The 26981-nt window shown below is 50.2% G+C and overlaps 1 protein-coding gene across 2 annotated transcripts in view; it reads left to right on the forward strand.

The window, feature by feature from the left end:
- MVB12B (multivesicular body subunit 12B) overlaps positions 1 to 26981 on the forward strand; it is a 177504-nt gene that overhangs the window by 138001 nt on the left and 12522 nt on the right. For both annotated transcript variants that reach the window (XM_033191261.1, XM_033191272.1), the window contains exons 8-9: positions 18433 to 18488; positions 21020 to 21079. In XM_033191261.1, coding sequence (XP_033047152.1) covers positions 18433 to 18488; positions 21020 to 21079 — 116 coding nt within the window. The remainder of the gene's footprint in view (positions 1 to 18432; positions 18489 to 21019; positions 21080 to 26981) is intronic.

The raw sequence follows: 26981 nt of genomic DNA on the forward strand, positions 1-26981 counted from the left end.
TATTAAATCTTAAGGTTGAGCTGAGACCGTGGTTAGAGTGGCTGGTGGAATTGTTCGTTTGTGGGACTGCTGAGCTCAGGTGGAATTACTGTCAGGTGGCAGGAGATGCCCCTGACAGGTACAGGCAGAAATGGGTGGCCGCCTCACCCCCATTTCCCCTGATAGGCTTACGGAGTGAACTCACAACCAATATTTAGAGGATACATTTTCATGACATGCCCTTTAAAGATTAATATTAAATCTGAAATCTGGATAATTGATGGCATTCTGCCTCATAGACATAGCGACCAGATAGAAGGCAGCACAGCACATCCCTGCTATTTCCAGATCAAAGTGCGTGTCAGTTCGGCATCAGCTCCATCTCACACTGCACCTTCCGTCTCATGTCCCGGCTGTCCTGCGGGCTGGTCCACTCGAGTTGAGTCCTGGGCCGGTGGGTGTGGTGTGTGCTGCTCTCAAGAGAAGCCCTTTCCAAGGGAAATGGTTCTTGACAGTCCTGCTGGTTGGAAACACATCTCTGTGTAGGTCAGTGTGTGTCCTCCTGCCCCCGTCCCCGAGAGGCTTGGGTTCTAAGGGCTCCCATCCTCTCACATGCACCATGAGGACCGTCAGCCACATCCAGCTCAGCTAGATGATACGAGTAGCTATGTGAGGGGTAGGAAAGCCAGGTATTCGGTTTTGGACTGAGAAGTCCAGTATTTCTGCTTGCTATAAAATGAGAAGAATACAAGGCATAGAAATGCCTTTTTTTCTCCGTAAATTAAGTTTTATTATGAAGAGATGACCTGGTTCGAATGCACTCAAGTGGTACCAACTCACACAAAATAGAAGTGGGGTTTAGATTGCTGCCAATGCTCTATGGCAGGTCCCTCTTTATTTGGTCTATCCCTGGCCACCATGGGGACTAATCTTTAGGAAACACCTGGTGGCTCTAGGGAGGAAGAAGCCTGGGGCCCTCTGAATAGCCTCTCCCAGGTGGCTGTCCCCCGAGGGGTCACCCCCCAGCCTGAGCTCCAGAGCTTCCATCCCCCAATTCTCTGGGTTCTCCTGAGGGTGCTCGGGTCCTGGGGGACTTGGTCCCACTGGTGAAGATCAGAAGATCCCTGTGCTGTGGTACCAAATGTCATACTTCATACCATTTTCTTAACCTGTAGGGAGTCTTCGAAATCTTAAGCAAGATTTATAACAAGGTTATAGCTTTCCAGTTTGCACAATGCTCAAGCCTGCTATCTTCGTCGCTCCAGTACTTGGGCAGATATATGAGTGATTAAATCACGGAATCCAAGTAAGGAGTTGGGATGTCCCTGTTTCATAGAGTCCTAAAGAATCCCCATTGTGAAGCAGCTTTCTTCTGGGCACACGGCTTTATTCACTCATTTGTCCATCACATCATCCAGGTCTTGGCTACTGAGAGTTCCCCCACCTACAGGCCCTGGGCCTACAGGGACCATGGTTCCCTCACGGAGCTCATAATCAGGGGAAGACATCCGGGCAGATGATCGAGCACAGTCATCCACTCTGATGGGTGGTAGCTCAGGAGGCAGCCCAGGGGGTCATGTTTCTGCCCTTTGAGGAGTTCACAAGCAGGTAAATAGGAAAGGGCTCTCCAGGCTGAGCCCACAGCAAGGAGAAAGGCCTATCACAGATGGAAGGCTTGACTCAGTAGGAAGTGGTTAGCAGGCCAGGATAGCTAAATCCTAAGTGTAGGGAGCAGAGTGGCAGGAAGGAAAAAGCAGCTAGAGAACAAAGCTAGGTTGAGATCAGCCTGGAAGGGCCTGGACCGTAGCATTTGACATGACCCTATAAGCTTTAGGAAACCGTTGAAGTTTTTAAGTAACGGAATGGCACACGAGGTCTGCACTTGAAAGAGAACTCCGGTGATATTGATGTGGGAATATTTGTCTTGGCCGTGAATGGCATCTGCTGGGAGAGGGCCCGGAGGACACTCCCTAATGTCCCTTAACTCCATGGAGCTTGCCTTCACTTTCACACCCTTCTTGATTTTATTTTCTCCACTTCCATCTCTATATGACTTCTTCAGGTCACATGGAAAGGTGTTACCCTCTCTTCCTTCACGTGGCGGAAGGCAGTGGATTTAGGAGATCACCGAGTCCACCCAGCTCTGCCATTGACCAGCTTTGTGGCCCTGACTAGTTCCTTCCCTTCTGGGCTTCAGACCCCTTCTGGGGGGTGTGGGAATGCCAGTGCCAGGGCCATTGTGAGTTTTAAATGAGAACACCTGTAACTCCTGACATGCTCTGCTTCCCTTAGACAGATGCTCTCTTGTGCCGGTATTGGCTTCAGACACCCAAAGCATCCAAGACACCCTCTCTCTTCTTGCCCTTTTCTTTCAGAGGAGGAAGGGAAGGCCCAGGACCTACTTTTACCTTTGCAGAACATTTTTGAGAAGACTTTAGGAGTAAAATCTGGGTGAGGGCTACAGAAATCAGCTGTCATGTAGGATGGACCAACTTAGTGAGTTTTACATATTGCATCCTCAGGTTTAAAGCCAGGTTCTCAAATCACCAATACATATTTAATACTTGGGGTGACTCAGCATTTGTGAGAATGAAGACTATCAAAGCTGGATCTTAAACATCTTCTAGGCCAGGGCTTCTCAAACCTAGTTGCACATTAGAATCACTGGAGAGCTTTGAAAAAATGCTGATCCCCAGAGCCCACCCCTCAGACCAGCTGAATCAGAACCCCTGGGGTTGGGGGTGGCAGGCAGTGATAATCTTTTCAAACTCACCAGATGAGCACCAGGATGAGTCACTGATCTAGCCCAACCCTTTTACTCTCAGATGGGGACACAGACTTGATTGCCCGAAAGGTGGGCCCCCTGATGCCAAGGCCAGTTCTCTTCCCACCGTTACTTATTCAGTAGGTTTCTTTGGATGCCATTATATGCTAGATGCTGTTCTAGGAGCTGGAGGTGCAGCTATCATGGAGCTTACTCTCTAAATGCACAAGTGGCCTCCAGATTGGTGGGGCAGGGGGTAGGGGGAGCACTTTGAAAATAGGTCCTTCCAGCAGTGGGTCAAGAAAGTCTTTCTCAGCCTCTGCAGATCATTGGGGTGGTAATGATAATAATAGCTAACACATGCTGAACATTTATTTTGTATGTGTTATCTTTCTGAATCCTTGCATCTCTCCTAGAATAATCAGCCCCATTTCCAGAGGCTCAGTACATGTATTTCATGGGTGCAGAGCTAGTGCCTAGTGGGCCGGGCATTTGAACCTAGGGCTGTCTGACTCCAAAGCCCTTTCTGTTAATTGACTTGATTCTAAGGCAGCCAGTATAAAGATACAAAGAGAGTAGTTTCTGGAGAAATCTATCTGAATTTCCTCTCAAAGATTTAGCCCTCCATCAGTTAGTTTGTGTTACATAACAAACCACCCTAAAACTTAGGGCTTAAACCAACCAACATTTATAATTTCTCATGGCTCTGTGGGTCAGTGGGTGATTATGCTGGTCTAGGTCAGCCTGGCTGGGGCTGGATGGCCTGGGATGGCCTGGCTGGAGCCAGATGGTCTGGGATGGCCTGAGATGGCCTCACTCCCTTGTCTGTAATTGGCAGGTTGGCTGCTCCAGGGATGCCTTAGCTGGAGATGCTCGTGTTTGCTCCACATGATCTCTCATGCTCCAGGAGGCTTCTCTGAGCCTGTGCATTTGGCCGACCCAGCACTCTAAAGCAAGGGAAGTCTAACCCAGGTTCACAAGCATGTTTACATCTCTGCTGGTGTCATAACTGCTGATGTCCCGTTCACCAAAGCAAGTCACATGGCCAAGCCCAGATTCAAGGGGTGAAGAAATAGATTACACCTCTTGATGGGAGAACTGACAAATCATATTGCTAGGGGCACACATATGCGAATAGTGGGATTTGCTGCCATTTTTGCCACCTACCACTGCAGGCCGCATCAAAGAAGCCTTCTGCTCCTGACAGGTGCCAGGAGTTGTTAAGGAGGAAAAAAGTATCGTATTGTTGAATTTATTTACATATACTTTAGAGCACTTTCTATGGTGCCCTAGAGATGCATGCTTCATAATTAAGTAACTCTGGTGTTTGTGATCATTTCTGTTACAAATTGGATATCAGCCCTGGGATAGACCTATAATAACCTTGTGTATGCCACTCACTTTTGTGGGAAATCAGATTTTTTTTTTTTTTTTTGAGACAGGGTCTGATTCTATCGCCCAGGCTAGAGTGCAGTAGTGCAATCTCAGTTCACTGCAGCCTCCACCTCCTGGGTTCAAGCGATCCTCCTGCTTCAGCCTCCTGAGTAGCTGGGACCACAGGCGTGTGCCACCATGCCCGACTAATTTTTGGATTTTTTTTTTTTTTTAGTAGAGACAGCGTTTCACCATGTTGCCCAGGCTGGTCTCGAACTCCTGAACTCAGGTGATCTGCCCACTTTGGCCTCCCAAAGTGCTGGAATTACAGGTGTAAGCCACCGTGCCTGGCCGGAAATCAGATTTGATTGAAGTAATTTAAACTGAACATCACCTTTTCTGGGGCTGTAATGTGAGAACTCCCCCGGGTGTTGTGGATCCTATCCTTTACTTCAGCATCCCATACCTTGTGTAATATCCCTTGTTTGACGTTTTCTCATAATGAGATTTGTTATGCATTTTGGCAGGAATCCTCCTGAAGCCATCGATAGAGTCTCACTCTCAGTGCATCCTTTTGGGAGGCCTACGGTGCTGGTGTGACCCAGTACCGGTGAAGTTAGCTTCGATCACCTGGCGAAGGTGCTGTGTGGCAGGTTTCTTCACTGTAAAGTTACTGCTTTTACCTTTGTAATTAGTAGGTAATTTGTGGGGAATACTGTAGGCCTATGTGAATAACTTGTTCCTCATCAGCTTTTCACCTGTCACTTTTTGCATCCATTGACTTTCATAACTCTGCCATTTCTCCAGTATATAAGGAAGAGGTTTTTCCCTTATCCTCAGCCGATTTCTTTCTTTATATTGGTATGGACTATGGTATTCTTACGCATTGTTGTCATTTTTTAGTTTGATGCTCAAATGGATTCATATTTAGCCAACGGGAACCCCTTCGGGCTGGCTCTCGTGCCTTTCTGCTGTGTTCCTGTGATTCTTTGAGAACCTCTTTACTTTCTGGCACAACAAGATGTTCCTGGCCTTTTCCCTTCCTGCCCAGCACTGAATCAGCCACTTCTCCAAAGAACTCCTGTCTCTTTTAGAGGAGATGCTAGAAAGCAGAGTCTGGATATGAGGAGTGCCCATCGCCTCCGAACTGCCATTGCCTCAGCAGAGAGAAGAAATGTACGCACATGTGTGTGTAGAAATATATGTACACATATACCTATAAGTGTACACACACACATAGATGTGCGCTTATGTATCTATCTGCAACCACATATTAAAACTGGCTTTATAATGATACCTCTGATTTTGATCCAATATCACAGAGTACATTCTGATCTTCCCATTGTTTTTGCTAGCTTGGAACATTAACATTCCTCAGCTCTGTCCCAGGCCTCCCTCTCTCACCATGTTCCAGAATATTTCATCTTCTCTCATGGCCTCAATTATCACCATGTTGGTTACTTCCAAACTCACCCTCCCATCCCCACCCACCAGGCCTCATTTCTAGATCTGCACCCTGCAGCCCTCACCCACCCATCTCGTATTCTCGGTCATGATGTTCTAACAAGTGTTGACCAGTTACCTCCCCTTGGCTGTCTCCCAAGCCCCTCAAACCTGACACATGCTCAGCGGGGCCCACGAGTTCATCTGTTCTGCTTTTCCATTGGCCCCCATGCCCCTGTCAGTACCTGGCATTTCGTTATCCCAGCTCTTTAGGCCAGGATCCTGGAGTCACCCTTGATTCCGCCTTGCCCCTCTGCAGCCAGTGACCAGGTCTCTTAATTCTTCCATCTAAATGTCCTTTGGTCTTCCCCAGCCCCTCCATTCTTACTGCCACTGCCCTCATCCAGGCCACCAGCGTCCCTCGCCTGATTCAGCATCAGAACTTCCTCCCTGGTGTTCCTGCTCCAGCCTCACTCCCTGCATTTCATTCTCCTCTCCACAGCCAGGGAGACGTTGTTAAAACCTGAATCTCGCCATCTCTCTCTCCAACTCAAAGACCCTTTAGTGGCTCCCCAGGGACCTCATGATGCTCTTCAGGCCACTGAGAATGGCCATCAGAGCTCCTGGCAGGCTGGCTCTTGGTTGTCTCTAGACCCTCCTTCTATGCAGCAGGGAAAAAGGCTGAGACGGAGCTCTAGGAATTGACGTGGAAACCTCTCTGACGGTCAAGTGAAAAAAAGTAAATTGCAAAACAGTTACTTATGCTGTGATGCTATTTTTATTAAAAACACAAATACATACAAAACAGAATTCTGGCCAGCTGTAGTGGCTCATCCCAGCTACTTGGGAGGCTGAGGCAGGAAGACCCCTTGAGCCTAGGAGTTCAGGGCTACGGGGAGCTATGATAGCACCACTGCACACTGGCCTAGATGATAGAGCAAGAGCCCATGACTAAAAAATAAAAAATAAAATTCTGTCTTTTTTCTATACATGCAAACACGCAGGTGAACGCATAGGAAACAGGCCGGCGGGACCCCAGGCGCTGTATACAGACCACTACCAAGGCTTGCTCTGAGAAGGGCCCAGGGATCAGCGGCTCTGGATGCAAGGGGTGCTTTGACTTAGCTATCCGATTGGAATGGTTTCCTTTGAAAATATATTCCTGTGCTGAAGTATGAAAGAGTACGACTTAAAAATATGTATGGGTTGGTTTTGAGAAGGTAAAAAGAGCCCTGGCCAAGAAAGCGCATCTTCCAAGCCTGAAGTTCCCTGCTGCACAACTGGAGGGTGTATGTGATGCTCAGCCCCAGGACCAGCGTGCTCAGCAGTCACAGGCCATGCCTGTCAGGCCCTTGCTTTCAGTTACCCCCCTTGGCTGCAGATCACACTGCCTGTTTTAGAGCTTGCCTTCTTCCAGAGGATATGGTCACTACTAGAGGTAACATATCTGCATTGGACCTTGGTTCTGCTTTTTGTTCTGCATCTACAAAGCTCCTTTGGTCTCGAACTCACTGAGGAGTTTCTGTGTTTGTCACTGTGGGCAGCAGGTGTGTGCACTGACCCAGTGGCCTCTCAACCACCAGGGCACCTTTGTACTCACGTGGAGAGGTATCACTGAGTTGTGTTTTATCTTTACCTTTAGCAAAATGCAGTTGATCCCTACCCCAAGCCATTAAATATTTATAACGTTAAAAAAAGTTTCTTGAATGTCTCTGAGCCTCTCTTTTCTAAACTGTGGAAGAAAGAAAATAATACCTGGATTGCTATGATGTTTAAATTAGATAAAAACATAAGGCCCTAGGTGCAAACTAACTGCTCAGTAACTGTTAGCTACTAGTATTAGTATTAGTCAGTATTAGTGTTATTACTGCTGTACAGAGGAAAATACCCTTTCGCGGTAGACTCGTTTCTGCCAGCTTTCGTGTAAAAACAGGAGTGCAGCCATATTAAATTACATAACCCAGGGGCTGTGAGTCCCAACCCAAAGACATTTGGAGGGACAAAAGCAATGTTTGCTGAGGAGTAACTCATTGGGTACCCCAGACCGTGGCTCTCCCTGGTGTCTGCTATCTCTGGTGTTACAAGTCAAACTCGACTTGAAAACAAGATCCAAGCTTCTGAGGTTCAGTGAGAATGTTCTTGTTGTGTATGGAGTTTCTCGCGGGTGTGGTCTGTGGGGCAGCTGCCCTCCCTCTGTGCTCCCATAGCTTTCAGAGAACTGACCTGGACCTGCATGAGGTTCTGCAGCCCAGCACTGCACCCTGGGCCCTGGAGGGAGGGACTGCCCTAAAGGAGGAGGTGGGTGGGCTGGTGGCCCTAGATTCCTCCCCAGGACACTGGGAATGCAGAGGGATGAAGCAGGCCCATCAATTAGAGTCTTCTGTGTAGAGACAGGGAGCCTAGGAGGAGTCGGTGCCGTGTGTGTGTGTGTGTGTGTGTGTGTGTGTAATATTCAGATTGCTCATGCCAAATAGAACCTCAGAGAACATTCGTTTGTGGTGTGAGGGTACCCCGGTCTGGGGGACCCAGTGAGTCACTCTTTGGCAAACATTGCTTCCATCCCACCAAACATCTTTGGATTGGGTCTCACAGCCTATGGGTTGTGTAATTTAATAAGGCTGCACTTATGTTCTTGTGTGAAAGCAGGTAGAAAAAGGTCAACCGTGAAAGGGTATTTTCCTCTGTACAGCAGTAACAACACTAACACTAATACGAACGGCGAACAGTTACTGAGCAGTTAGTTTGTACCTAGGGCTTAATGTTTTTATCTTGTTTGAATATCATTGCAGTCCAGGTATTATTATTTTCTCTCTTCTACAGCTGAGGAAACAGAGGCTCAGAGACATTAAACACTTGTCCCAAGTTAGAGGTGGGGCCTGGTCTGAACTCATTTCCTGCAGAAACAGTCAGCTGCTTTTGACATAAAACCGCAGCCTTGCCCCCATTTTCTGAGTGGCTGCTGTGGTCAGGCTGTTCTTTCCCATTGCTGCCTGGTCCCTCAGCGGTGCTGCAGAGTGGGCACGATGATCCTCGTTTGAGGGATGAAAATCTGATTCGAAGGTTAAGTGACTTGCCCAAAGCCACACAGCTAACAAGCGCTGGGCCCGGCTGAACGCTCACACGGGTCCGACTCTGGCGCCTGTACTCCATCCTCCCATGCTGCCTCTCACGCAGGGGACGCGGGAGGCTCCGGCAGTGGCTGATAAATCACTCCTTTTGGCTTATGAATAACATGGCAAAACAAATTACTTTGGGGATCTAGAAGGAAGTTGTTGGTCCTGTGTAAACTCAATTGGAATGTCACTGAGCAGACAGCTCTGGAGGCATCTGCAAATATCTTCCAAGGAATATCCCCAAAGTGAAATCACCAAGAAAGCAAAACAGGCTCCGTGTTTTGGTTTGCAAATGAGTTTTGAGAAATGGCCTTGAGATCTTGAGTTGCTGGCATTTTTCCCATCACAAATTGTGAAGGACTTTTGAAACGCCACAGGAAAGGGGAGAAGAAAGGCTTGGGGTTGCTGACTATTTACAGCTTCAAGCCCCGAGCAGGCACACAGAATTAAAGGCCTCCCACCACTCCAGTTGCATTTAATTTTATTCCAAAAATGACTACCTGCCAATAAGCCTCATTGTTCACCAGCATCTCTGCAAGTACTTTGAGGTACTATTACCCAAGTTCACTTAACACCGCTTGACAACTTTAAGCAGATAACAATTGAGATGCTGGTAATGGAGTCTTTTTTTTTTTTTTTTTTTTTTACATTTTTACCACATGACTTTATGACTCTCTTTATCAAGTGTATTGAAATTAATCCACGTGCTGACTGGAGTATTTCCTCATCCCTTCTGTGTACTGACACACTGGGGAGAGATAAGAGTTGGCACTCTGAGCCACTAGGTATTCCGGGGCGATGGGTGGTCCTTAGTCCGGAGCCCTTGGGAGTTGGTCAGTGGTGGGTTTGTGTTGAGCCTGCAGAAGTCTGAGGTGTGTGTGTCTGGAGGGGAGAAACAAGGGATGGCTCTGGAGGACTGCCTTGGCGGGTAAAATTATAGTTCCCATACGAAGGGAGGATGCAGGAGCTGTAATCCCATCTCGTTGCCAGGCAAAGTTCCTACAGATTCATGGCAGAGCTGTCTGTGCAAGCAGGAATCCAATTTTATGTCCAAACAAATGCAGCATGCAGATTGGACTGACTGCTTCCCCAAGAATAGCCAAGACAGGCGTTCAGGTCAGCTGGCAAAAAAAAAACCCAGCACCCCCTTTTTCCTTCTTTAAGATAGGGGGTGGGATTAATACAGTAGCAGATTAGAGCTTTATTTGTTTAAACCTTGCAGAATCTGTAAGCATTCACAATCCCCTTGACTTGTAGTGCCTGATTGTAAAAAGAACAGTTGAATGAGCTCATTGTTTTCTGGGTTTTTTCTTTAATGTATTTTACAAACACTCTGGTGACAGGCCTGACACGCTGATTTCTATGTACTCGCACTTCAGTTTGGGATTACAGCATTAATAACAGAGTTCCATGCATCATGCCATTTTTAAGCATGATCGTTATGATAAAGGGCATATACTTAATTACAGGCCTGCTTAATTACAGCTCTGTTGAAGCTCGTTTGTTTAGGAGAATGCTAATTGTGCCACAGAGCCAGCGGCACATCCTTGCTTTCATCTGCTGGTGGTAGCTCGATGCTGTGGATCAGCATTTTGTTAAAACTGCCACCAAAAATTAAAAAAAAAATTTAAAAACAAGAAGAAGAAAACACTGGTCGGGTACTGAAAGGAAACCTGCCCCAGCACATGACTTTTGGTAAGAGCAGAAGCCACGGTTGGCTGACCAGCCCTCCCTACATGGTGGGTACTTTATCTCTGTTGTCTTATTTCATTTTTCTTCACCCTCACCCGTGGAGACAGCTGTAGTATTATGCCCACCTTACAGACAGGGCAAGTGAGGCTCAGAGAGGTGGGGTGGCCTGTGCACAGCTGCACATCTGCACCTCCTGAGCTGCAGCAAAAACTCAGGTCTGCCAAGCTCCAAGCCCCTCCTTCCCTGCCACAGCTCCCCATAGACCCAGTGCAGGTTACACTCTGGGTTTGAATCCTGGCTCCAGCCAAGCCTCATAACTCCTCTAAGCCTTGCAAGTGGTGTATTAGTTCATTCTTGCATTACTATAAAGAAATACCTGAGACTTGGTAATTTGTAAGAAAAGAGGTTTAATTGACTCATGGTTCTGCAGGCTGTACTTCAGGAAGCATGGCAACATCTGCTTCTGGGGAGCCCTCAGGAAGCTTTCAATCATGTTGGAGGCAAATCCAGAACAGGCTCATTACATGGCCAGAACAGGAGCAAGAGAGCCAGAGGGGAAGGTGCCACACATCTTTAAACAACCAGATCTCACAAGGACTCACTCACTATCATGAGGACAGCACCAAGGGGGGATGCTGCTAAACCATCCACAAGAAATCCTCTCCCCGCATAATTCAGTCATCTCCTGCCAGGCCCCACCTCCAATACTGGGGATTACAACTGAACATGAGATTTGGGTGGGGACATAGATTTCAAACCACATTAAGTGGTAATGTTGAGGCTTGAGTTATTTGATGCATGTTCACCACCTTGTGTGTGGGCAGTAAGCATGAATTTGCTTTCCTTTTCTATTTTGTAGAACTGGGCTTGGGGAGAATTTCTCTACCTCCCAGGTTTGTTGGGGGTAGGGGGCTTTGTCATGGCACACTGAGAGCTCTAAGGCCTGGAGAGAGGGCCGCTGTGTACCTGGGTGTCGTCTTTGGCTCTGCCAAGGAAAGGGCAGGTGCTGTCCCTGCATCTGGGTTGTGACTGCAGACTGGTCAGGTAGTGTCGGCAGGAGAAGCCTCGTCCAAGTCCTTAGGCTGCGTGGAAGGGACAGCTCAGGGGTGAAAATGTGTGTCTCATTCACAGCTCTGTCTCCAGTTCCTCAAACAGCATGTCACCCTGCATGGGACTGAGAAATAGACTAAATGCTAGAACATCACAGTCTCTCTGCTGTAAAAGAATAACAAAGACAAAATGCTGGTTTCAGCTAGGGAAAAAGAAAGGAAGGAAGTAAACGTGGCTCCCCAGGAGAAGCCAGGACAGAGATGATTCATGAACATTCTTTTGGAACGCATGAAGAATGCATGCTGTTGATTTTAAGAATTATGTTTTGCAAACCTCTAGATATTTTAAAATACGAAAAGGCTGCCCAGATGAGAGGAGACGTGGATGTTATGGAATTAAGAGGGGATTTAGCAGTCCCACAGATCAGCTTTCTGCCCAACATACAAATTCCCTCCCTAGCTTCCCAGCAAGTCGCTGTCTGCGTCTAGCCCTGTATGCTGTGACCACCATGAAAACATGTGCAGACATTTGATTATGTTCACCTCAAGTCTTCTCTTATCTCAGTCCCCACTTTTGCTGCAGTTCTCATGTGCTAGACACCATACTGGGCTCTGGGGGTGCTGGGCAAGGTGCTAGGATGAACAGAAATGGACAGGATTGTGCCTTCCTGGGCCATTGAACCTAATGGCTGCTTCTCCTTTCCCTCGTGTGGTCTGGCTTCAGGTTCCCTTACCACCCTGGCCTCCTTAAAGGTCCCTGGGATGACCCTCTGGGAAGGTGGTCCTGGCTCTGAGCACCCCACTCAAGCTCCAAGTAGACCAGGGCAAGTGACTCCTCATCCAGGCACCAGGACTGCGGCACTGTAACCTTATGATGCTCCATTTAAATAGTCAGATCACATCACTGACTTACTCACCTACAGTCGCCTTCTTTCCTGCCTCCTGCTATTACTCCACACCTCTTCCATTCCATCCAACAGAGCTGGGTTTCTGGACCTACGCTACGGGACTCTTCGTGGGTCCCTAGTGAAATCCTTCCATTACATTTGGCCCATGATCACAACTTTTTTTGACTCTCTTGGTTGTCACTCTGTTATCTGGTTTATAGACTGCCCACCTCGGCTTCCCATCAGGCATGCATTAGATAAGCATATCCTTTGTGTCTTCATTTGAGTCATTGATCATGCCCTGGGCACCTTTCCCAGGGGTCGTTCAAGGTTAGCATTGGTCTCTTAATCAGCTTCTTGAATGTGTGATTCAACCAGTTATGGATTCTGCTAACCTCCACAGTAGCCAGCTATATTTATCCATCTTGTATACATAGATAACATGAGAAATTTTGTCAGATGCTTTGCTGAAATCCATATTATTTCAGCCTGCCTTAATCTTTGATATACTAGATTTTCTAAAATAAGTGGGATTTGGTGGGCAGATTGTCTGCTTAGCAGAGGCTCGCTGGTCCTGGTGGCACTTGCTTCTCTTTGGAGCCTTCCTGTGCTGGTGAGAAGGGCACTGTGAGAGCCCCACTCCTCTCAATTCAGCTGCCACTGTGAGCTTCAGCCCACTGGATCCTATCACTTCCTCTTTCTTTCCTCTGAGTTTGTTAAAATCTGTTTTCTAGGCCATGTGTGGTGGCTCACACCTGTAATCCCAACAGTTTGGGAAGTCAGGCTGGGAAGGTCACTTGAGGCCAGAAGTTCGAGACCAGCCTGGACAGCATAGTGAGACCCCCCTATCGCTACAAAAAATAAAAGTCTGTTTTCTAGAAGAACATAGGGAGCATCTGACTGTGCCCCTCCTTCTATCGCAAACTCTCAGACGGTGGTAGTCTGTCCTGAGGCTCCCGGCTCTGTCGCTTTACCAGACAGCTCCTCCTTGCAGTCAGGATTAGGTCAAAGCAGGTCTCCTCATCTCCTCTGCCAATGGTCCAGTCAGGAGCGTGTGGGCCGAGGGGTAGAGTGAGGCTGTGAAAGTCCTGAGGGCCCGCCTTGCTGCTGCCTGTTGCTCCTCAGACATTTCAGGAATGTGTCTTCCTTCCCTCCCAGTGGCTGCTGCGGGGCATCCCGCGATGATCTCACATCTCATCTTTGCCTCCTCACTAAGGTGTTACCGCTGAGCCTGCCTCAGGGCCAGAAGGTGCCCTCACCCAGACACCTCGACACCTTCATGTGGAGCAGGTTGGCCCTGGGCCCCACCAACTCCCCAGGGTGCCCCAGAAGGTCTGGGGCTGGAGGCAGGTGTGGGGAGGGCCTGCAGACAAACAGGAAGTGCCTCTGAGGGACTTCAGGGCCCACTGGGAAGGGGGGTGAGCACCCTGCCCACTCCCTGCAGTCTCTCAGTGGCTAAGGGAGGGCCTTGTCCTAATCATATATGGGTGAGTGTATGCATATACATATGTATACACTTATAATGGAAATATATAATTTATATCTTACGTATTCTATATACAAAATATAAATCTATAATCTATGTAAAGGTATATTTTTACATAATATATGTGATATATATATTTGTGTGTTAGGCTGTTCTTATGTTGCTATGAAGGAATACCTGAGACTGGGGCATTGATAAAGAGCAGAGACTGAATTGGCTCTTGGCCCACAGTTCTGCAGGCTGTGCAAGAATCATGGTACTAGCATCTGCTTCTTGGGAAGCCCCAGGAAGCTTCCAATCATGGTGGAAGGTGAAGGGGGAACAGGCATATCACATGGCCAGAGCAGGAGTGAGAGAGAGGGCCAGGGGAGGTGCCACGCACTTAACCAGATCTCGTGAGAATCAGTCACTACCGTGAGAACAGCACCAAGCCATGAGGGATCTGCCTCCATGACCCAAACACCTCCTGCCGGGGCTCATCTCCAACACTGGGGATTACATTTTAACATGAGACTTGTCAGGGACATATATCTAAACTATGTCAATATATATACAAAAAAATGCTATTGTTGATATCTAAGGTTTACAAGTAAATAGTCCATTTTCATACTGCTATGAAGATATACCTAAGACTGCATAATTTGTAAAGAAAGAGAGGTTTAATGGACTCACAGATCCACATGGTTGGGGAGAGCTCACAATCATGGCAGAAGGCAAAGGAGGAGCAAAGGGATGACTTACATGGCAGCAGGCAAGATAGCATGTGCAGAGGAAACTCCCCTTTATAAAACCATCAGATCTCACGAGACTTATTCACTCTCATGAGAATAGCATGGCGAAAACCCACCCCCATGATTCAATTACCTCCCACTGGGTCCCTCCCACAACTCGTGGGGATTATAGGAGTTGTAATTCAGGATGATATTTGGGTGGGGACACAGCCAAACCATATCCACACTTTACTTTTTTCTCCTTGATTTGTATTTAAAGCCCTCAACTCAGAGCAGCCAGTCTGGGCAAACCCTTTCTTCCTTATCTCCTGGCTGACTAGCGAGGCAAGAGTGCAGCGTGGCAGGAGGCCTGGCTACTGTGTTCAGAAAGCCAGGCTTACAGGACCACCTGTGTTTCTAGATCCTTCTCTTTCAAAGACATGACCATCAATTGGAAGGAGAAAGAAACACACGCTCCTTGTGGGAGCAGGGAGAAACTGCCTCGCGGGTGAGGGGGTTGACTTTGGAGCGATGGAAATGTTTTGGAACAAGATGGAGGTGGGGATCGCACACCGTTGTGATGTTCTAAACGCCACTGAATTGTTCACTTTAAAATGGTTAATTTTATATGAATTTTTTAAAACATTTCCCTCCCTGCTTAGATCTTCCCAGTCCCTGGAAGTAATTCTCAGGCTTTTTCCATCCATGGCTTTCATCTCCAACAGCAGCAGGCGGGGGTGGCAGCGAGCAGGGTCCCCAGGTCCTGAGAGAGATTAGGCACTTGCCCCACGCTGGAGCCCCCTACCCAGTTCCCCAGACCCCTGTGCATGGGAGCAGCAGCCCTCCCTATCCAGCACAACCCCTGAGCCCCCAGGCCCTGCCCCTGGACTGGGGACCTGGAATGCAGAGGTGACTCGCACAGGCACCTGCCAGAAGAGGAGAGGAGACACAGGCCTGGCCAGACCCCAGGGAGGGCCTTGGGGAAGGCATGCTGCAGGAGAGGCACTCAGAAAACTGGGAAGGACAGCTGGGGTGCAAGCATAGAGGGAGGAAAGGATGGGCAAGCCGGGAAGAGGGTCAGATGCAAGGGGCCAGGGCCTTCAATGCCAGTCGAGAACCCCATCTTGGAAATCCTGCCCTTCTCTGTCCATTGGAGGCACAGACAGTACTGACAGCCTCTGACTAGGGAGGCCTCCCATGGGAGGAGCCCCCCTTCCTCTCTGCCATCCCTAGTACTTCCCATCCCCCTCAGGTCCTGGTGTAATAAGGTCTTCACACAGCACCTTACCTACAGTGTTTTAACACACAGGTTCCCTAGACCTACAGTGACATGTAGATAGAAACAACTGTCACCAGTGAGAGGCAGTTCTTCATCCCCAAATACTAATAAGGTCTTTAAAACATCAGAGGCAGAAAGCCTGGGGAATGAATGGAGAGTGGGTTCTACAGGGGAGCAAGGAAGGCGTGGTCTCCAGCTTGCTGGTGTGTGCAGAGGCTGAGCTTGCTGAGAAACTCCTCCAGCATTTGGTCCTGTGCCTGTGAGCACTCACTATTTCCAGAGCCTGTGCACAGTACTTGGGCATGCAGGGAGGACTCTGCTGCGGACCCTGCTGTCTGTCTAGCAGGCAAGAGAAGCCGTAGAAGAGGTGGGTGTGTGCAGAGAGTGGGAAGTGTGGACTGTGACGGGTGAAAACAGTGGGCTTCGGGACTTTACTGAGGAGGTCAAGTAGCCTGTACTATCTAGAGTTTTGGGGCCACTGCTGCCTACCTTTGTGACCCCAGCAAGCACCGACTTCTCAGAGCCTCTGCTTCCCAATCTCTAAAATGATCAAAAGTGTTACGAGTGCCCAGCCCATCTCAGCAGCACTGGGAAGGGCCTGGAAATCAGGTCGGGCCCACGGTGGCAGGAGCTGGCACACTTCTTGCTGGATATCCGGTGGGACTCTGCCCCTCTCTAGAAGGCTTTGTGGCTCTCCGAGGCTCCTTTATTCACTGTCGAACTTTTTCATCTGTGAAGCAGCACACACGCATAGGTGCTCAGAGTTCACACACAGGTCTGCATACGGGATGTACTGAACGAGATTGAGGCCCGAATGCGGGACATACTGAATGAGATTGTTTGGGGCCTTCCCCTGACCCCACTTTCTGGGGAAGTGTTGCCTGTTCGGGCCCTTTGTCCCGTCTCTTCCAGCAGCTCACAGCAGGTTGCCAGCACCACCTGAAAAGGCCTCTGACCAGGAGTGTCTGAGTCCAGCGGCCACACTAGACAGCACCCCTTCTAAGAAAGGAGGGTGCGGGGAATGCAGCGGCTGCGCCACCTGTGCTGTGTCTTTTTGTTCATGCTGACCCAAGAAGGTTTCATTTCTTTCCTTCCCTAAAATAAAGCATGGACAGAGTTCTATGACGTTTTATTTCTGTATGAACATAGCATGAGCCATTCAGCTTTTCTTGCTGATTGGGAGGATCTGTCCCGAGTTTCTTCTCCTTCTCTTATGTCCTTTCCTTTTGCTTTGTTGCTTTCTGCTTCTACTACTCTTCTTTGTTAGGACTGAGGAAAAAAAATATGACCACTGAAGGTTCCAGAGAAGTCATCATTCCAGGAGACATTGGGGGAAGCAAAGATTGTCGCTCCCGGGAGTGCACTGCCCGATGCTGCCCCCACACTCTACCTGGCTTCCATTCTGCTCACTGCGTTTCTCCCTGAAACCACAATTTACCGCAAAGCCACCACCTCAGGGTGCGGCCACCCCTGACTTTGGGGCTCCGCATCCCTGCACTCATGACCAGGCCCCGCACGACTACGGCTGCATGTTCCCGACTCTTCCCAGACCTAAGGGAGAAGCTGACACTGGAGAGGCCCCTACCACTGTCCCAGCAGCCACATGCTGCCGTGTTGGCTCTGCGAATGCTGGCGTCACATCTCATCCGGTGTGACCTGTTCCTCAGCGTGGCAGGATTTCCAGTCCTGGTGTGGCACCAGAGTCCTCCTCTCTGAGGCTATAATTTGTAGAGAAGCGCTCACTTATGGAGGCACACCCTGGGTCACTTTTGTCCGTGTGCTTTAGACAGTGATCCCCTGGGACAGGGTGGAGGGAGGGGCAGCCACAGAAAAGGAACCACAGCCCTGGGCCCCTGGTTTTTCCGTTTGTTGCATCCCCGTTCCATGCCCTTTCTCTCATGTCCTGTTAAAATTGAGCACACTGGTGAGCCTCAAGTCAGCGCTTGACGCCCTGGGTCTGAGCGACTGAGAGTCAGCGACAGCCACTTTCGCCCCCACCTGCCAAGCACCCGCACTGTGCCAGCGCTGGCCAGGCGCCCCACCCACTCCAGTTCTGATGCACAGGCACCTCGTCATGTAGGCAGTGCCGTCTTTTTAAATGTAACTTCAGTTTTTCATCTTTTAACTTCAGTTGCTCATCTGCAGTCACCAGCTGAGATTTGAACCCAGCCAATCTGACTCCTGAGCTCCTCTTTCCTCCTGCTTAGACTTTTCCCCTGAGCCCAACAGCACCTTAGAGCATGTCTAATGCACGTGCCTACTGCCTTCGTCTCAGTGCAGCCTGTCCCCACCAGCTGTGTCACCTTCATCCGGCTATCAGCCCCTGGTGACTCTCCCATTATAGATCAGAGACCAGACTCCAGGGGTGGAGAGTGGGGGTTCTAGACCAGCCCCTTTCTGCTCCTAGAGCTCTTGTCTGCACAACTGCCTGGTGCTCAGGGGATGACAAGGCGCCTGCCTCTCTCAGCAGGTTGTGTGTCCTGGCAACAAGGGTGGGACCTATCCTTTTTCATAGCTCCTGCACCCCTGTGCTAGGTGTCACCTGGCTCCATCCAGTGACGGATTCAGATTCTCTGTTTCGACATCTTGGGTTGCTGGACAACTAAAAGCCATCTTCAGTACCTTTAATGCCATCTTTTTTCTTCTTCTTTTGCAGCAATGGATGGTGTGCCTTTTATGATTTCAGAGAAGTTTTCTTGTGTTCCAGAAAGTGTAAGTTTTATGCATGATCACCCTTCCCCTCTGCCACCCCCAGCCTGAGGTCCTTCCATCCTGATTTACACGACACGCAGGGCTATTCTGGTGGCACTCATGCTCCTTCCCCCACCAGAATCTTGTCTGCCTGCATGTCCTCTCTCTCGCTGGAAGCTGAACCCCACAACCCGGTGACAGGAACTCCTGAGGTTGGGGGTGGGTCGTGTGCATCTCTGGCCCTATCAGCCAGTGCCCCATGTAGTAGATGTTTGAGAAATGAAGGAAACAACAGCTGGGGGATGGGAAAGTAGCAAGAGTCTGTCAGACAAGCTCAGGTGCACCGAGCCTTTGCCATGCGGCACGTGATTAACCTGACCTGAGCTTCCCTGGTTGTGAATGTTCTTTGTCTCCCAAGTCCAACTTAGTAAGTTTTGTTCTTTGTTATTTAAGGATGACAGTTTCCTGTAGAAAGGAGGCTGCCTCATTTTCCCATTGTCATTGCTGCATTCTGCGCTCTGACATGGGGGCCGCCACGCAAATGTCATGCCTCTAGCTGTGGTCTCCTGCCCACGCCAGGCCACCATGGACCTCACCATCCACATCAGCACTCACGCAGGCCAGGCCCACGCCATCTTTATCAAAGGGACCGAGTGAGCTGGCCGGAACCAAAGGCCAACTTCAGACCGTGAGGGGCGGCCACCCTGCATGGCAGGGGGGTCTCTGCCTCTCACTGCTAGGGTCAGCCTTTCGATGACGCCAGCCCCCAAGCTGGCAGTGGCCCCCTCCCAGCTGCACAGGCTTGGCCCACGCTGGCTCAACAAACCTGTTTCTGGTTTTGATCCTTTCTGCAGAAGTTGGCCTTGAGTAGCTAATAAACATGAAGTCCCCAGCTTGGGCACAGCTAAAGAATCCTTCAGTGTTTTTCTTGGATCCAGCTTAAAACCACCCGGCTTGCGATTTGACCTGCTCTGTAGTTTCCATTTTCGTGAAATAGAATAGGCTTCCTCTGAACCCGTCTGGTAAGCAGCTTAATCTTGAAAAATGCTCGTGACGTGACATGCGGAGCTCTAGTAACTTCAGCCGACTCCACAGGGCCGCGTTGCCATGGCGACGCTGGCGCCTCTCCCGCCGTTCCCTGGGAGAGGCTGCTCTGTCCTGCTCACCAGCTCCAGTTGGGAGAATTTAGTGGGGTGGTTAGAGCCTAATGACACAGCAGCTGCACCTCTGCTGGGTCCCGGGCAGCATGGGCAGGCGGCCCCGCTCTCGCGCCCCTCGGGCTGGCAGCACAGAGCACCACACTGCTCCGTGGCTACCGGCAGAGCAGCCGCCAGCGAAATGTGTGGCTCGGTGGCCCCGTCCCAAGATCGCCCTCGCGAATGTGCTGCTGCCGCCTCGGCCAGGGCTCCAAGGCCACACAGCCAGGCCCGGTGCCCTGCGCTCACTGCTCGTCTCAATGCAGTGCCCCGCAGCCCCGCCAGGGGGCTGTCGCTTTGAATGGACGAGGGAATGAGGAAGGGATTTAACCCACAGCTGCATCGCCAGGAGACGCTGAGACCGGTTTTGAGTCTGGGTCCTGGGACTCCAGAGCCGGCCTCGCAGGAAACCCCTGCTGGCTTCGCAGAGGCTCCAGCTCCACTCCCACCCCTGGGCTATCGCCCTTCAGGACCATGAGAGCCCTGGGGTTCTGTCGAAGGCCGTCAGGTTTACCCTGGGCCCCAGGAGGCTGGGCCAGGGACCGCTCTGGGGAACACAGAACACTTATGCGCCCAGCAGGGACTCAGACCAGGAACCACATGGACTGGAGGCCCTCCGCCCTCCAAGCCTCTGAGTCCAGGCTTCTGTGGGCCTCCAGCTCACTCACTGCCATGTGTATTTGATTTTTCATGCTGTCTGTTGAAAAGCCAGCATTTTTTTAAGTCTCCAGTCTTCATGAAATTATAAAAACTCTCATTAAAATGCAACATTATCATTTTTTACTACATTGATTTCTCAAATCATAATTGATGGACAGTTGTTTCATTTACCTGGCATTTCCAAAGACCTGGAATCCCCCCAGCTCCTGCCCTGGATTTCCCCTGAGGAACTCTTCCTCCCTGGAGTTCCTTAAACCTCCTGCCTTACCCAGACACAGTGGCTGGGCGGCCTCCGGAGAGAGCTTGGGCACCTCCAGTTTACAGCTGCAGCGAGAAAGAGCAAATCTTGCCTTCGTGTTCCGCTGGCAGGGGGAGAAGAGAGGTGAAGCAGGGCAGCCATGATCAGTCCTCCAGGAGACCTGGACCCCTGTGAGTGCCACAGACCACAACTAGGCAGAGATCCCGCAGCACAGGGGCTGGCGCCTTGAGGGCCACATTCCTGCAGCAGGCTGTATTGTCACTTCTGCCACCCCCACCCATGACCGAGAATCCCACTGACTCTCTTCCTGTGGAAAGTGGGTGGAGAAACGCTAGATCACACCATGGCTTGAGACGTTACCATTGTCATGCATAAAAGTAAGTGTGGGAAGAGCATTTTCCAGCCATTTAAAAGGGTGACTTCATCTGTATTTTCAGATGCAGCCCTTTGATCTCCTGGGAATCACCATCAAATCTCTAGCAGAAATCGAAAAAGAGGTAAGCAAGCCGTCAGGGGAGGGGAGGGCAGGCCTGGGCCATCGCCCGCACACCGGCATCTCTCGTGTTCCCCTAGGGACCCACTCCAGGAGAGGGACAGGTGGAGGTGTCCCTTTCTTCTGAGAAAAACACTTTCGTTTCACCCAAATGTGTTCCTTAGATAAAGTAACTCGATTCTAATGTATCTCCTACTTCCAGTCAAATGTGACCCCCATCTTGTCTTCTCTAAGTCAGGTTTTACATGCCAGACGGAACCTTAGTTCTCCTTTTTTAAAGGAAGTTTCAGCTTTGGGAAGGTGGAGGTTGGAAGACAGGCACCAGGTTGACTTTTCTTCCTCCATTTGTTTTGTTTTATTTGCCACCAGGAGGAGTTTGGGGAAATGACCGAGCCTCTCCACGATTTAGGGGCAGGTCAGGGAACCTTCCACTGTGCTTCATAAGCTGGAATGCATCTGGCAGCCTGGTTTCCAACAGTTTGCACATTTTCCTAATAAGAAAGAAACCCAGGACTGGTGTGCAGATGATAACTCTGAGGAAAGGGGGTTGAGTCAGACCACCAGGGCCCTCCTGTTTCCTTAAGACAGCACAGGGTGTGTGGCTTCTCTTCTGTAGAGCGGGTTGTTAAGCAGTCACACGCCACAGCCAGCTCTCCTCCGAGAGGAACATTCATCTCAAAGATGGAAATGGTAGAACCATTTCAATATTCTCCATTCCTTGGGGTTTTCTCTCGTGTACCCAGCTAGCAGAAGCCGGTTGCATTATTGAAAGATGGCTGAAATCAAGCAAAATTGAATCAATGTAGTACAACAAATTTCTAAACCTGTCATAGCAAAAACAAGACAAAAAAGTCCCCCTTTGTCTTTGATTTCCGGTAAATCATAAAAACCAACCTGATTGTCATATATAGATTTTTCTTTTTTTGATAACTCAGGGAAAAAAAGGCTGGCTAGGACATTAGAAACATAGGCATGCATAAAATTTCACGCCTGCCCCTCTCAAAGCAAGGGAGCTGTGGGTGGCCGTGAGGTCTACCTACTTATGGATGCCCCATTTGCACAGGACCCTGCCCAGGGGATGTGGGTAAGGCCTCAGAGGGGCTGCGGCTGCCACAGGTGGTCACCAGGGCAGAGATTACACTGACATACCTCCAGACCAGCCCCACTCCACCATGGACGGGGGCAAGTCCCATCCCCGCTGTTTACCCTGGGATCACGGCAGAGCCTGTCTCGTGCGGTGGTTGGTGATGCCAAATGGGTATAGGTGGGACGTACCAGCAGCAAGGGCCCCAGCGTCGGGCCATCTCCCCTCCCGTTCTGCACCGGCCTGCCTGTGGGCCTAACAGTGGCACTGTTTAAGCACCTGCTGTGTGCTCAGCCTAGGGCCTGAGGCTTTCCATACATGATCACTGGTTCCTACCCCAGGCCTCATTCCTCCCTGTGTCATGGGGAGAAATGGAGACTCCCAGAGCTGGAGTAACTGGCCCAAGACAAGATGGAGACCCAGTGCATCGTGCTCCAAATCCCCTCCACTGTGACGGAAAGTGACCTTATCCTCTGTGTCCTTCCAAGGGGGTGCTCTAGGCTGGTGGGAAAAATGGGGCCTAGGAGGCCAGTCAGCCTAGTTCCTGACCCTGGTTGGACTTTTGAGGTACTGGGGTGGGGTGAAGTGGGTGAGGGTCCCAGTGTGGGGCCCAGGGCGTGTGGTGGGAACCCTGTAAACCTTATTCTCTTCCCCACTCTAAGGACTGAAATCTGTGATTCATTACAATGTAGTGTCTCAATGTCAGGCACTGCAAGTCACCGTGTGGCCACCCCTAGGAGGTGCAGAGCCAGGGTGGGGACACACCCCGGAGTCAGTGCCTGGCTAGAATTTCAGATCTTCCGCTGACTTTTCTGAGCCAACATTTCTTTTTCTGCACAATCAGGATAGTAATAGTGCTTAGTCCAGAGTCTATGTGGATTTGACTGCAAAGGTCCAGTGAATGGCCTGGACCAGTGCCTGCCTCAGTGGCTGCTGGCTGCCACCATTATTACAGCCACCACTGTCACCATCATTACCATTCTCCTTGTCCACAGAGAAGGGCATGAGTCGGCACAGGCCCACCCATTCCACTGTCCCACTGTTCTGTTGCTGGGGCCGAAAGTGCCATCCCTATGGACCAAAGCCAGCTATATTTCTTGGTTTTAGCAATGGGTTTAAAAAAAAAACAGGTCTGGGCCAGGTGTGGTGGCTCACGCCTGTAATCCCAGCACTTTGGAAGGCTGAGGCCGGCAGATCATCTGAGGTCAGGAGTTTGAGACCAGCCCGGCCAACGTGGTAAAACCTCGTCTCTACTAAAAATACAAAAAAAAAAAAAAAAAAAAAAGCCGGGCGTGCATGGTAGAGCACATCTGTAGTCCCAGCTACTCAGGAGGCTGAAGCAGGGGAATCCCTTGAGCCCAGGATGCGGAGGTTGCAGTGAGCTGGGATTGCACCATTGCACTCCAACCTGAGCGACAGAGTGAGACTCCGTCTCAAAAAAAAATAACAAAACAGGTCTGTATTTGCTATTAAAGTAAATTAAAGTCGATGTAAAGAAACGTGGGGAGTGGGGAGAGGTTAGAACCTTAAAACAGGGTAGAAAGCCATAACAAGTATCGCCGCAGTCGAGAGCACCACAGAGTTTTTCATTTAACTTGAGGAGTTAAAAGTTCCTTATACCACCCATTCACGTGCACAGCCATTCGTGTAATGTTGATGTCCACACAGTCTGGCCAGCTGGCTCCTTCCGCAGCCATGGCAGAGGCTTTTCTCCATAAATAAACCTGAAGTTGCTTCTTTTAGCCACTGAACTCGGACTTGCTGGTGGGAGTTGGGGGCTCAAGGAGAAGTGGTGCCCGGAACCAAGCGACTGGCTGTCACTCTTGGGCTCTGAAAGTTTGGCCCTGGAGTGGGCTGAGTGTCCCCTGGGTGGGGATGAATTTGATTTTGTGCCTTTCATCTGGCTGCCCTTGGTGAGGAGCCTGGGTGTGGAGAAGTCTCTGCTCAGAAATTTGCTTTGCTCACTGTAAACCTTGGTGTATTATACCATTAAATTTAAAAAAAAAAAATAGAGTAAATACAAGTAGGAGACTGCTTTCAGGTTCAGGGGCACAGACCTTTGACCACGCTCCCACTCATCCAGAACAGCTCCCCAGGCTCACCCAGGATTCCCAAACAGGGTGGCGAGCCCGGCCTCCAGGAAGAGGCTGCTCTGTACCGGGCAGGTGCTGCCCTTCACGATCCCTCTGAACCCCGTGGGAAGAAGTGGGGTCCACCCATTTACAGAAGTCTGGACCCAAGAAGTTAAGTGACTGGCCAGCCTCCCACAGCAGCAACCCAGAGCTGAGCAGTGGGGCTGAGTATGACCTGGCTGAATACATGACCGTCTTTATCTACTACACAGTGGTCCCAACTTGAAGGGAAATAGAGGTGTGAGCCCTGAGGCAGCACTGTCTTGTCCTCCCAGAACTGTGGCCAGTGTCCCTCCTGCCAGTGTTAACTGTCCTCACCATGCCCTGCCTGGGGGATGTTTCTGAATTGAAGCCCAAACACAGTTGCCACCATTCAGCTTCAGGGACGGTCACCCTCCAACAGACCGTGTGACCCTGTGCACTCTGAGCATGGAGGTTAGGAACATGGGCAGCCAAAGGGAGCTCCCCAGAGACAGCCAAGCAGAGTTGCCCCCACCCCGACAAGGACACAGATGGTCTGGCCCAGTAGCTGCCCAGCACTGATTGACAAATGGGGTATCACCTGGTTAGGAGTGGGCAGGGTCCCTCAGCCCCCAGCATCCTGAGGGGCCCCAGGGAACATGCGCTGCTGGGCCCGCACAGCCAGGCTGCCCTGGAGAACTGGAAGGGGAGAGCCCATTCAGATGCTGGTGTCTGCAGGGACCCTCGTGGGCTGTGTAGACAGTGGACAGGACACAGTCTCCCAGTGTGGATGCTTGGGGTAGGGGACAAATCTGCCGTATAGGTTTAGCTCTGGGAGAAGTTCCCAGGTCCCGTCACCCCCAAAGTGGAGCACAGGCCTGCTCATCTCAGCCCAGCGTGCGGCATGGCGCAGTGATCAGGGCACCCGGCAGCTGGTGGAGCGTGGTTAGAGGTGGCTGCTCTGCTCTTCAGCAGGGTCTCCCCAGGAGTCGTGGTACCTGATGCACTTGGGTGAAATTTCACCAAAAACGCCCAAGGACGGTCATGTTTTAAAGTTAGAATCAATATATGTGCCACCGAGCAGATTTTGAAGGAAAGGATTTTTTGAAAGACAAACCTTTCATGATTCGGACTTGCTCCATGATGGCGTCGGTGGCTGAAAGTGAAGGAAGCCATAATTCATAGAGAAATTCCAACTCAAACGCCGTCACCCTGCTGGCTCCCCATGACAGAGCAGTGTCCTCCTGCCTGGCCGTCTTCCAGCAGCCCTGTGCTCCTGCCACCTCTGTCACCTCGCACCCACAGCAGGGGCTTTGCCGTCCTCCCAGGGCCTGCATACATGAGTCCCAGGCATGAGGAAGTGAATTTTTACCTCATCTTCTCTCAGCCAGGGAGGTGACCAGGGGCTAGTCAGTACCAGCCTCGTGGCCACTGTGGGCAGTTTTCTGGTCCTGGCCCCACCTGTCCATGCCTGGTCCCCTCCCCTCCGGTTTAGCTCTGCAGGAGGGCAGTGGGTGACCCGGTGGGGCTGTTGTCCCCGTGAAGCCCTTACTGTTCTCCAGACAAAAGGCTGTCTGTGTCCCGGAGCCTGGGAAGTGTAATGTCGCAGCCAGTGCCCATGATGAAGCATCTTCTCTGGGTGTGAGGAGATGGGCGTATAAATATTCTCTGTCTCTGCTGCTCTTTATTTCCCTGGTAAGCAGTTGCCCCATTTCTCCAGCTGATGGATTCCCCATCGCAACCAGGGTGGGAGCTGCCTGGCTCTGCAGTCCAGGCAGCAGCTTCTAAAATAATCCTCATGTCTTGGTTACCTGTGTATCCTCCCTCCCCGCCTGCAGTCCCGCCCTGGCATCCCTGGAAGACCTCACCATCCCGGCCAGGAGGCAGCAGCGTTGGGTGTAGGTTTCAGGCTGCGTGCATAACTACCCGCAAGCCTTGTGAGAACAGGAGTGAACCTTTCCTGCAGTGACAGGGCACCGGGCAGTGGAGAAGTCCGGAGCGACTTCCAGCCCCATGTGGAGCCATTTCTACCAGCTGCCGACCTCAGCAGAAACCACAGTGATCCCCATTCCCTTCCGGGGGTGCCACCATCAAAACTGCAGCAGAGGAAGCACTCATTAGCCTGCTGCGCTCCTGGTGGAGCAACAGCCTCCATTTTCGTTCGACTTTAAAGCCGAAAGATGAGGGAGGGTCTCATTAGTAAAGGGACACTCTAATATTAATCACCCCCTTAAAATTGACAAGGGAGGCAGTTCATTTAACCACTTAATTGCTGCAGGTTTTTATGGGCTGCTGTTTGCAGACATATTTAATGAAGAAGTTATAAATCTAAGGGAGCTTACAATTTTAATTTTATACCTAAATATTTTCCTTGTTCTCATGTTTGTAGTCAATCCTCAAGAGTGTAGTCACGTGGAATGTTCTTTAAATGAACATATTTGCTAACTGGCGTGATTTCAGTTTTTAAAACATTGGTTCCAGCAATTAGGCATTTTTTTCAGTTCCCAAATGACTAGAGAAATTCGTCTTGATTATAATTGCTCTTAGCCACGCATATCTAATTTGTGTCTTTTTAAGTGTTAATTAGTAAACAGTTTGAGCTGACATCTTTATGTGTTTGTGCGTTGAAAAATGGGGCTTCTTGCTTATTTAGCTTGGGGCCGATTCCACTAGTATTTACGTCACGACATTGAGGTGGAATTAACGAAAATGCATTTGGCAGCATGAGG

This window comes from Trachypithecus francoisi, unplaced genomic scaffold, assembly GCF_009764315.1.
Source record: "Trachypithecus francoisi isolate TF-2019V2 unplaced genomic scaffold, Tfra_2.0 Contig01585, whole genome shotgun sequence".
In the NCBI taxonomy this organism is placed as follows: Eukaryota; Metazoa; Chordata; class Mammalia; order Primates; family Cercopithecidae; genus Trachypithecus; species Trachypithecus francoisi.